At 35.8% G+C, this 12,511-nt stretch overlaps 1 protein-coding gene and 1 non-coding gene across 6 annotated transcripts in view; both read right to left on the bottom strand.

Moving 5' to 3' along the window:
- PRPF39 (pre-mRNA processing factor 39) overlaps window positions 1–12,511 on the bottom strand; it is a 35,027-nt gene that overhangs the window by 3,209 nt on the left and 19,307 nt on the right. For all 5 annotated transcript variants that reach the window (XM_005892588.3, XM_070358797.1, XM_070358795.1 and 2 more), the window contains 6 exons: window positions 7,692–7,857; window positions 7,136–7,243; window positions 5,319–5,483; window positions 4,880–5,006; window positions 4,244–4,512; window positions 3,164–3,348 (listed from right to left, as the gene is read on the bottom strand). In XM_005892588.3, coding sequence (XP_005892650.1) covers window positions 3,164–3,348; window positions 4,244–4,512; window positions 4,880–5,006; window positions 5,319–5,483; window positions 7,136–7,243; window positions 7,692–7,857 — 1,020 coding nt within the window. The remainder of the gene's footprint in view (window positions 1–3,163; window positions 3,349–4,243; window positions 4,513–4,879; window positions 5,007–5,318; window positions 5,484–7,135; window positions 7,244–7,691; window positions 7,858–12,511) is intronic.
- On the bottom strand, window positions 4,083–4,168 carry LOC138984521 (small nucleolar RNA SNORD127). Its single transcript, XR_011461810.1, has one exon. It is a non-coding gene; the product is annotated as a small nucleolar RNA SNORD127 (small nucleolar RNA).

Raw genomic sequence — 12,511 nt, 5'->3', positions numbered from 1 at the left:
AGAAAGAACAAGATATCAAATTGCCAACACCTGTTGGATCATCGAAAAAGCAAGAGAGTTCCAGAAAAACATCTACTTCTGCTTTATTGACTATGCCAAAGCCTTTGACTGTGTGGATCACAACAAACTGTGGAAAATTCTTAGAGAGATGGGAATACCAGACCACACCTGACCTGCCTCTTGAGCAATCTGTATGCAGGCCAAGAAGCAACAGTTAAAACTGGACACGGAGCAACAGACTGGTTCCAAATTGGGAAAGGAGTACGTCAAGGCTGTATACTGTCACCCTGCTTATTTAACTTATTTGCAGAGTACATCATGTGAAATGGTGGACTGGATGAAGCACGGCTGCAATCAAGACTGCTTGGAGAAATATCAATAACCTCAGATATGCAAATGATACAACACTTATGGCAGAAAGAGAAGAAGCAGAAAGCCTCTTGATGAAAGTGAAAGAACACAGTGAAAAAGCTGGCTTAAAACTCAACATTCAGAAAACTAAAATCATGGCATCTAGTCCCATCACTTCATGGCAAATAGATGGGGAAACAGTAGAAACAAGAGATTTTATTTTCTTGGGCTCCAAAATCACTTCAGATGGTGACTGCAGTCATGAAATTAAAAGATGCTTGCTCCTTGGAAGAAAAGTTATGACCAACCTAGACAGCATATTAAAGAGCAGAGACATTCATTACTTTGCCAACAAAGGTTCGTCTAGTCAAAGTTACGGTTTTTCCAGTAGGTATGTATGGATTTGAGAGCTGGACCATAAAGAAAGCTGAGTGCCGAAGAATTGACGCTTTTGAACTGTGGTGTTGGAGAAGATTCTTGAGTCCCTTGGACTGCAAGGAGATCCAACCAGTCCATCCTAAAGGAAATCAGTCCTGAATATTCACTGGAAGGACTGATGCTGAAGCTGAAACCCCAAACCTTTGGCCACCTGATGCGAAGAACTGACTCATTTGAAAAGATCCTGATGCTGGGAAAGATTGAAGGCAGTAGAAGGGGACGACAGAGGATGAGATGGTTGGATGGCATCACCGACTCAATGGACGTGAGTTTGAGTAAACTCTGGGAGTTGGTGATAGACAGGGAGGCCTGGTGTGCTGTAGTCCATGGGGTCGCAAAGAGTCAGATTGTGGGTTGGCAACAAGACACTCAATATTCATTTGAGAGAATCTGGATACTGAGGAATATAAAACATTAAGAGCTAGGATTTAAGCCTATATTTGTCTGATTTGAACATTAATTCTTATTAATTCATTACAGTGATATCTAAATATCTAAGCAGCTCATTTTCCGTAACATTTCCCTTTTTTAAATTTCAAATACAACAGACCTGATACTCAGACCCTCCACAACTCTATTCGCAAGGGCCTAACTGGCATCTCAGATTTGTCTGTATATTACTGCCAAATTTAAATATGTCATTTCATCTCAGTCAAAACTCTTAACAGCTTCCTACTGTCAACCATGTACCACATGTGCTCTGAACTCAGTCTAGCTTTTAATACAGCACATTTAGCATCAAGTTTTCACTGCTTCATGAGACCCTCCAATCCAATGTAAAAGATGTATTTTACATGAACTTTCATTTGCTTTCACCACTTATAGCCTCTCCTTAGTTTGTCAGCTAAGCACTGAAGAATTGATGCTTTAGAACTATGGTGTTGGAGAAGACTCTTGAGAGTCCCCTGGACTGCAAGGGGGTCAAACCAGTCCATCCTAAAGGGAATCAGTCCTGAATATTCACTGGAAGGACTGATGCTGAAGCTTCAGTGCTTTGGCCACCTGATGTGAAGAGCTGACTCATTGGAAAAGACTCTGATGCTGGGAAAGATAGAAGGCAGGAGGAGAAGGGGATGACAGAGGACGAGATGGTTGGATGGCATCATTGATTCAATGGACATGAGTTTGTGCAAACTGCAGGAGATGGTGGACAGGGAGGCCTGGTGTGCTGTAGTCCATGGGGTCGCAAAGAGTCAGACACTACTGAGTGACTGAACAAAGCTTATCAGAATCCAGTAACAACTAAATGAAATCCCACCTCTTCTGTGAAAGTTGCCAAAAAGCCTCTGTTTCAAAGAGATCACAGTCTTCATAATAGTTATACACTACCTCACATACATACATGTATCACCATACCATCCACCTAGATTAAAAAATGGAATTACATATGCCATTTCTTTCATATACTTTCTTCAGTGCAAAACAAAAAGGACACATATAGGTATCTTCTTAACTACCACATAAGGTGGTTAAGAACATAGGCCCTGAAGTAGGTTCTAATCCCTGCTGCACAAAGTAATAGCTAAGTGACCTTGGAAAAACTGCCTAATTTTTCTTTAGCCTCTTTGTCTATAAAGAGAACAGTACCTCTTCCCCTCATTGTAGACTGTCAACATGTTTCGCATTAGGTAATTATAAAACATTTAATATGCCAAGCACACATATACAACTGTATTAAAAGGTAACTCATGTTAAATGTTTCTAGTTTAATTAAAATCTTACTCAGCCATCAAAAATGTTTACACACTTGCCTAACAAGAATCAGGGTATTTCTATTAGGTTATTTTTATACTAGAATTAGGTAAGAAAGGAATGGCAGCAATGTTCTCATCAGTATTTCTACTCTCTATTTTGCAAATTTAAATCTTAAACTTGTACTTTTCCCTAGGGGGAACTCTTACCACCCTTATCTTTTAGCTTTTTACAATGCATGAAGATTAGGTCATTAGGCATGATCTTGGCACCACACTCACTCTTCTCCAATCTGAGATTGCACTCCTATTCCAGATTAACCACATACAGCCTTGGTGACCTATATATTAAATGTTTCTGTGTTTCAGGGTTCACTCCTTCACTCACTTCCTTTCTCACAGAATTCCTGCTTCCTGCCTTCTCTCGTCTGCTCACTGTTTAAAATCACCACGCTAAGATTCTGAAAATAGTTCTGAAGGAAAGACAAACCATACGTCCTCTTATTAAGCACATAAATGTTTGCAAAATTGAATCTACCCCCAAATATACCTAAGGAAAAAAAGAACCTAGGAAACATTTAAAATTTAACAATATACTACTTTGTACTCATCATCAAAGTCCCATCCAAAATAATCAATGTTCTTTTACTGTTCAAATAGATAATATATAATTAAAATCTTACTTATTAACATCTGAACCAAAATCTTCAAGAAATTCCACTTTTCTCTGAGAAAATGTAATTCTCATTTTAATAGGTAATGAACCATGTATAGCTTTGTCAAAACAATTTAGGATATTGTCTTCATTTTGTTTGAGGTCACCACTATATTCCATTTCAAGTAAATTGAGGTATAACTTTGTGTTCTCCTGTGTAAAAAGCAGTACCAATTAATCATATATTTCTAAGATATTCTGATTAGACCATAGATATTTAAAATGCCTTAATTTTCATGTCTTAACTTGAAAAATTCAATATTGAAAATTTATTACATGTAACTCATGTTAAATATTTTCAACATACATATAAACAGGTAAAAAGACTAACACACACATTGGTAGATAGAATCTTCTAAACTCTGCACATTGTTAAATGCCAATAAATTAAAATCGTGTATCCTGTTTAGTGTGCTTGACCTACCACAACAAATATGAAGTAAAACACTAAAAAATGATCTCTACATGCCCCAGTAACCTAAATCTTCACAACCACAGATAATCATCCTCAACTGCAGCTGGAAGCAAACCTGTTATAAACCTGGGTCCTAAACAGACACGGTATTTGCTGAAAATCTAAAAAGTGAGAAATTTCCCAGGCACTGTCTTTTGGCATTAACTGATATATAAAAGGAAACACTTTATATATTTTACGTAAGAGGAGAATCATCTCACTGCTCCATGTGCTACAACATAGGCAACTGCCATGCCTTTGTTTATAGTTTCTCCCAAGCCCTCTCATCTACTTAGTAACTGGTAAATTCTCCGTAACATTTCTGAATGTGGAGAAAATGGAAAATGTCACAATACTAGCCATACTTTTAATCCCATAATGTTAATTTTCTCAACGTTTTAATGCATAATAATGTGAAAATTGTCTGAAACAATGGCAACATCAGTTTAGAGGGACTGTTGTCTTCACTTAGTAATAAAATATATTACATACAGACCAAATCTTTCATCATAGTTGCCAAAATGAAAAACAACCAAGAAAGACCCATTTTTTTTTTTTTAATGGAAGATACTCTATAAAAACACAAATACATACTTTGTCTCTTTCAATAGCCTCCAAAAGCACCTTTCTTGATTTTGGAAGGTTTTTTTGTATTTTGAAAAGATGTCGGGCTAGTTTGATAGCATAAAATGATGATTCATTATTTGATTTGGCATTCTTAATGGCTTCCTGAAGCAAACGTTCAGCTTCTTCCATATTTCCATGACGTCGTTCTAAACTTACTCTTCTCAGACGAACCATTGCCAATCCTAGAACACATTCTTCAAATGTTCTCAAGATATTCCTGGCTTCATTAATATTACCTAGAAATAGTAATTAAATGTTTATGCTTTTGATTCAACTTACGAAATATCCTTTATGCCAAGTATTGGCCAATAACAGCCCACAGGCTAAATCCAGCCATCTGATCATTTTTTTTTTAATGGAAAATAGCCATGCTTATTTGTCTACGTATTTTCTAAGGCTATTTTGAGGCTACCATGGCAGAGTTGTTAGGAAAGAGACCATATGGCCTGCAAAGCCAAAACATTTACCATCTGGCCCTTTATAGAAAAAAGAAAAAAGTTTACCTGACCTTTGCTTTACACCAGTTCCCAAGACTCAATTCCTATATCTTTATCCCAAAGTAACTTAAATCCCAACATATCAACTGAATTTCCTCATTCTTACCCTGCTGTTCCTCAAAAGCTGCCCAAAGCATATGCACCATGGGTTTCTTTGGGAGATGAATAGTGCAAGCTCTGCTGAAGACATGCCTCACTCCTTCAATGCTATGATTTTCCATGTACTTGGCATACTACATACAGAAACAGAGGAAATACTGAATAATTTACAGTTGAACAAGCCATTAAATATGTGACAGAACGATAAAATTCTATTTTTAAACCCATTCAGCACCTTTATTGAACCACTAGACTAGTTTCTGTAAGGAAGGACGGAGAGGCAACGAGGTTGGCATATGCAGCAGTCAAATCTGGTTGCAAGCAGACCATCTCCTAATGCAACAGATATAGTTATATGAACAACATTCAACAGAAGTACAAAAAAGGTTAGTCACTAGATCAATGTTTATAATATATTCAAGTTTCAGACCATATAATTTACTTACCTTAATCCAAAACTCCTCATAGAGGGCACATGATATGACACATCTTTCAAAGAGAACTACAACTCGTTCATGAGTCCCGTTTTCAATTTCAAATTCTAAGTATTCTTTCCAGTTTTTCAGTTGTGCCTTTTCCAACGGTTTCACATGAAAATATGGTCTTTTAATCTGTAATAAAAGCATGGCATAACAATGAAAGTAAACCACCACCAAAACATGCATTACTATAGTAATGCAAATTGTTTAAATTATAAATATAATAATGAACCAGAAAATTTTAATCACCATATCTCATGATGAAAAAGATTTTTAAAGTTAAAATCTCTTTAATTACTTAGGTTTTATAAATTGAAAGAACAAAATTATTTTCCAATTATTCAGTCATTTTAACAGAACTACACAATTTTATGTTCAGAAAATTTTATTCTTTGCTGAGTATTTTTGAACTGAACAATTATACAACAGTAATGGAAAGCAGATCAGTGTCCATCACAGATGAATGGATAAAGGTGATGTGGTATACACACACACACAGCACCCCCTCCCCCCACACACACACCCACATCCCCCTCCCCAATGGAATACTACACCCACCCCCAATGGAATACTGCTGCTGCTGCTAAGTTGCTTCAGTCGTGTCCGACTCTGGGACCCCATAGACAGGAGCCCACCAGGCTCCTCGATCCCTGGGATTCTCCAGGCAAGAATACTGGAGTGGGTTGCCATTTCCTTCTCCAATGCATGAAAGTGAAAAGTGAAAGTGAAGTCGCTCAGTCGTATCCAACTCTTCGCGACCCCATGGACTGCAGCCCACCAGGCTCCTCTGTCCATGGGATTTTCCAGGCAAGAGTACTGGAGTGGGGTGCCACTGCCTTCTCCAAATGGAATACTACTCAGCCATAAAAAAGAATGAAATAATGCCATTTTCTGCAACACAGATGCAACTAGACTAACATACTTAGTGAAGGAAGTCAGAATGATAAAGACAAATATTACGTCCTATCACCTATATGTGGAATCTAAAAAAAAAAACAACAGTGAATATTAAAAAAAAAAAAAAAAGTAAGGTAAATAAGCAGTTGCCTGGGGCTAAGAGTCAGGTGGTTACTGACTTGAAATGGGGACCTTCTGAGGTGACAGGATAGTCCTATATGCTGACTGTTGTGATAATCACAATGCTTGTCAAATGTCATTTTACTAGCCAATCTCAAAAAAAACAACACATACTACATGATTCCATTCATATAAAAGGCCAGAACAGGGAAATCTATAAGAATTGAAGTAGGTTAGTGGTAGTTGGTAGTATGGAGGAATAAGCAGGTGAGGGGTAAAAGCTAAAGAGTTTTTCAAGAATGATGAAAATGTCCTAAAATTAACATTCATTAAATGTTCTAAAATTAACTGTACATACATATCTGTGAATATATTAACAACTACTAAAGTGTACACTTTAAGTATATGGCATGTGAATTACATCTCAATAAAATGCATAAAGAAATAAAAGCCTTCATTTTACTCTACTTAAAATAGGTACATTTTGTTATATTACATAAAATGACTCAATGAAGTTGATTTTAGAAACTGAACTGTAATAAAATGGTTCAGATTAAACAGGTAACTTGAAATTCAAATAAAATCTGAATTCAATATTTCTAAAGTTGATAATGGAAAATTGATAATGGCAGCCATAAATGCAACAAACATTACTTAAACAAGCAAAAATAAAAAGCAGAGACATCACCCAAAGCTAAAAGAAAAATACATTATTCCTATCTGTATTTTGAAGCCTATTAATGACAACAAAAAAGCAAAACACTTACACCTTCTTCAAATGTCCACCTTTTACTGACTTCATGCTCATTGTAATTAAACATTTCTTGATGAATTTCAATGATTCTGTGTCTCATATTTTCTATTTCTGTAATAAGCTTGGGAAGAAAAAAAATGTAAACATGTAAGTTATATACTAAAATTTTAAAATATCACTGTTTACATTTAAGTACTATCCACACTTTAATCCTAGTGATGGGTTTCTGTTATCAATTATGTACAAAGTACAATTAACGATACTGAAATTAGTAACAGATTTTCATAATAAACCACTTTCTTATATGCCTTAAAAAAAAAACAAGTCTAGTACATCACAAATAGGAGAAATTATCCTTTTACACTAATTTAGTTTCAGGTGTCTCTTAGTAAAACAGATCATCTGCTTTAAATCTATATTTAAACTATACTAGCTAAAGAATTCCTACCTGCCTTAATTAGAAATTAATTTTATAAGAGCTACAAATCATACCACACATGCAGTCAAGGGACATAAAGTCTATAGTTTCTCACACATGGAAATTTTTTTTTTTTAGTAAGTCTGGTTACCTTTGCTGGATCAGTTATATCTTCTATTCCTGATGGCAGATCATCACCAGGAGGACCATCATCACCACTATGCCCATTTACAGAAGCTAATTCCCTTCTCAGCTGAATAAATTGTTCACCAGTTAGAAGATCTCTAGGCAAATTATTCTGAACATGGTCTTTAAATCTAATGAAAGACAATAAAAATACAAGCTCTATATATGAAGCATAACTTTAGATCCCACATTACATTTCTACTTACACATTATTCTTTCAAAGGAACTCTGACTTAAACAAAACAAAACACCACCGAACAACCCCACACCTTTTTTCCTCCTTTTCTATAGTAATAACCTACCACCTGATAAAACAATCTACAGACATCTTCATTTCCTTCCTGCCTTTGCAACGGAATGATGAAGCCAAGTCATACACTGAAATCCTACTTTTGTCCATTACTAATTATTTGACTTAAAGGAAGTTTATCCCTTTTCTAATGTTAGTTTTCTCATCTGTAAATTTAAATATAGCAATCCGTATCTAAATAATAAATGATTACTTATAAATGTTCAACAAATTTTGCAGTTTCTTTGGAACTTACCTCCCAATTACTCCTGAATTCATTCGTCTATATCAAATACTCCAACGAAACTGCCTAATTAAAGTCATCAAGTACCCTATGTAAGAAAAATTAAATGGATACTTGTTGGCTCTGAGTTACTACCTTCCTGGTTTTCCTCCAAGTCTCTGACTGCTCCTTGATCTCCTTTGAGGGGTCCCCACTACAGCCTGCCCCTAAATACTAGTATGCCCAAGGATTCTGCTCTGCATTTAGTTGTCAAATGTTTTTATATACTTTCTGGCCAATCTTATTAATATAGCTTGAAATAATAAGCATATTATGATGACTTTTACAACTCTGCTGCTCCTGCTGCTGCTGCTAAGTCGCTTCAGTCATGTCCGACTCTGTGCAACCCCATAGATGGCAGCCCAACAGACTCCCCCGTCCCTGGGATTCTCCAGGCAAGAACACTGGAGTGGGTTGCCATTTCCTTCTCCAATGCATGAAAGTGAAAAGTGAAAGTGAAGTCGCTCAGTCGTGTCAGATTCTTAGCAACACCGTGGACTGCAGCCTACCTACCAGGCTCCTCCGTCCATGGGATTTTCCAGGCAAGAGTACTGGAGTGGGGTGCCATTGCCTTCTCCAGCTTAAGCCTAAAGTGAAAAAAATGTTATTCGCTCAGTTGGGATCTTTGTGTGTCTGACTTTTTGTGACTATAGCCCATCAGGCTCTTCTGTCCATGGAATTCTCCAGGCAAGAATACTGGAGTGGGAAGCCATTCCCTTCTTCAGGGGATTTTCCCAACTCAGGGATCAAACCTGGGCCTCCTACATTGCAGGCAGATTCTTTACCATTTGACCCAGCAGGAAAGCCCAAACCTTTCCCCTAAATTTCAGATTCACTTGCCAACACTCTGCATAAAGAAATACAGATTTTAAGCAAAGACTGTTTTGAAAAACATGTAATTTCATTTATCTACACATACTAGTTTATATACACACACACACACAAATTTTAATCAAAAACACAAAGCTGAGGAGCTAAAATATCTACACCATCTTAAATTGGAACCTTATATACAACATGTCTTCAAGTGTGTCACTTTAATCCACAAATCAACACCCTCAGGCATTTCTAATCTTGATATTGTCAACCGCTAAGTTTCCCAATCTCTTCCACCTACCTTATTTCTTACATTCCACTGGATACCAGGTCCAATTTAGTCTACCTTCTGAATATGGCTCCATGCCCTCATTATTTACCAAAATAAACATAAACCTGTGTCCTGATCTCATTTCCTCCTACTCCCACCTCAATACTGCTATCAAAAATGTTAAAAAATAAACAAGAAAAATATTAAACAGGATCATATCCCATCCTCATCCCCAAAATCACTTCAATGTTTATTACCCTGCATTCAGACTAAAATCCAGTCTCTATGAAGTCTTTCATATTCTTACCTAGCCTCTGACCCAGGCCTGCATCTTCAACTTAATTGTCAGAGATGGTTGCACATGTACCATAACTTATGGATTTCCCCTAAGTTTTTTAAAACTAATTTAGGCTACTGACACCTGGATTTTCACGATTTTAAAACTTCCATAGGGACCACCCTGGCAATCCATGGGTTAAGACTCTGCACTTCTAATGCAGGGGCCAGAGGTATGATCCCTGGTCAGAGAACTAAGATGCCGCATGCCATGAGGTACGGCAAAAAAAAAAAAAAAAAAAAACAACTTTTACAAACATATGCAAATAACATTGAAAATCAACAAATAGAGACTTAACTTGATATATTTTATCACCAGGAGGAAAAAAATATAATTGCCTTATTTAAAAAAAATTTTAAATGAGGAAGTAACTTCTCAAATGTGTAGTACGAAAATAAACATTTAATTCTCATACATTAACATTAAAAATTGTCAAGATATAAACTTGAAATAAGGTAAAACTGAAAATAAACTTTAAAACAGTTGCCATGTTATATTAGAAACTTCTTTCACATGGTGATAACATATGCATAATACTTTTTCATTAGCTTTTTCTACTATAAAGCTAATTTATTAACTCTATTAATAGAATGGCTGAGTGCCTAATACATATGGAACTGTTTTCCTATGTATTAAGGATGAGTATTTTTCAGTCACTAAGTTGTGTCTGACTCTTTGTGACCCCACGCACTGCAGCACGCCAGGCTTCCCTATCCTTCACTATCTCTTGGCGTTTGCTCACACTCATGTCCACTGAGTCAGTGATGCCATCCCAACCATCTCATCCTCTGCCTCCCCCTTCTCCTCCTGCCCTCAATCCTTTCCGGCATTAGGGGGTTATCCAATGATAAAAAGAATTAAAAAGCCTCCGAAAATGACAGACATGTAGAGGATACAGGAGACATAAATTCAAAGGAGCGTTATTAGTGCTAAGAAAAATGAAATAAATGTAGGCAGAGTGCTGGTACAAATGATAAGACAGTTCTGTTTAGGTGAACTGGAAAAAGTGTCATAGAGAAAACATTAAGCTATATGGGTCCTGAGGAATGAGCTCACCAGATAAATGAAAAGCGGAAAAGGCATTACAATCATAAAAGTATAAATCAACACTGCCCATTGGGAAATTATCAGTACTTACTTACGTTTGTCTAGAGCTTACGAACTACCAGGGACTGAGCCTGAGGAGTTAAGATCATACCACAAAAGTATTCATGCTAGGGCGATTTTAAATTAGATGTTTTCTTAGAGATAATGTTCAGTGTATATCCAATATACAAGCCTACACAATAGAAGTATTTGTATTACAGCACTCAGAATACTTCTTTTAGAACAGGCTTCCTCTTCTACACTTATGAGTAACTTAAGGGCCAAGTCATGCACACATCTTCTACAGGCCTTTATTCCTTCAAATTAAATGCATATGATCTGGTACACAGCAAGTGCTAAATAAATTAAACAGGGGAAGTATATTTGACAGAAGAAACCATTTCAGCAGTTCTTAAAGCAGTTAGTCAAGGGAATTAGTTTATTTATATAAACTATAAGATTTACTGATACAAATATTATTTATCAGTCTGGTATACTCCTAAGGAAAGTGGTTCTCCATGAAGTGAAAAAGACTAGATTAAAAAGTAGTATGTAAAACGCAACCCACTGTATCTCTATTATAAGTACATATGCATTTTAAAAACCCAGTGAACTATTCATAAAAAAAAAAAAAAAAAAAGATTTAGAAAACTACACCAAGAACTTTGGGGCCACAATGTCCAGGTTCCAATCAGCTTCCAAGCACTTACCAACTCTGTGATCTTATGCAAATATTTTAATCTTTCTTTACCTCTACTTTCATAAAATGTGGAAAATAACAGTATGATACCTCCATGGTTTATTGTGAGGATTAGAAGTTATAAGGCACTCAGAATAATGTCTGTATAACTGCTTCTTAGTCTTATTTTTTCTCATTCACCAACAATAAAATTATAATCATAGATTTTACCTATACTTTAGATTGATTTATGAAAGGAATCTGCTTTGATCCAGAAGACTTTTAAAATCTTTTTTTAAAGGTTTAGAAAAAATTAAAAATATTTAACTTTTAAAATTTGACCAAGAATTTCCAGATGCCAATCCTTGTGTTAATCTCTTTCAGCAAGTATCTCCCTAGGTCATTTATACCCTAGAAACCTGCACATCTCCTCTAAATTTCATGAAAAAAAAAAAAAAAAAGAGAGAAACGGCACATTCAGACCCACGTTTCCTGTTTCTAACGTGGGTCTGCAGAGATTTAGCAAATTGATCCATAGTTATCTACAAATGCTTCATGAAGTTTTCTACTTTTTAGTAAAGAAAATTTCAGAAAATCACTTACTTAAAAAGTACCTAAGTTTACAGGTTCTACCACAATCCCAGTTATAAAAATTATGACAAAAATATAGATAATATGGCAGGTAAGAAGAGCAAACATTTATCAACACAGTCCTCATACTTTCTTGTTCAGAAAGACTGAGTCTGTATCAGTATAATACTTGAATACATCAGAAACAGAACATGCAAATCACAGTACAAAGAAAAGTTGTTTCATACAGCACTCATTAAAATGAAATGATACCAATCATAACAGATTATTGTAGTAGAAAATTAAACTGAAATAATTTTTGATTGTTTGAATATAAACAGGATTTAACTACAAAAAATACGTTCTTCACTGTTTTGGACGTAAGATGCTGTATGAATCACAAGAATGTACCTTGAGTAATTTATTACATTTCAAATAAGCTTCTACTATGTGC

Source organism: Bos mutus, chromosome 21 (genome assembly GCF_027580195.1).
Source record: "Bos mutus isolate GX-2022 chromosome 21, NWIPB_WYAK_1.1, whole genome shotgun sequence".
In the NCBI taxonomy this organism is placed as follows: domain Eukaryota; kingdom Metazoa; phylum Chordata; class Mammalia; order Artiodactyla; family Bovidae; genus Bos; species Bos mutus.
The sequence above is the reverse complement of the archived record's forward strand: the minus strand, read 5'-3'. Positions and strand labels throughout refer to the sequence as shown.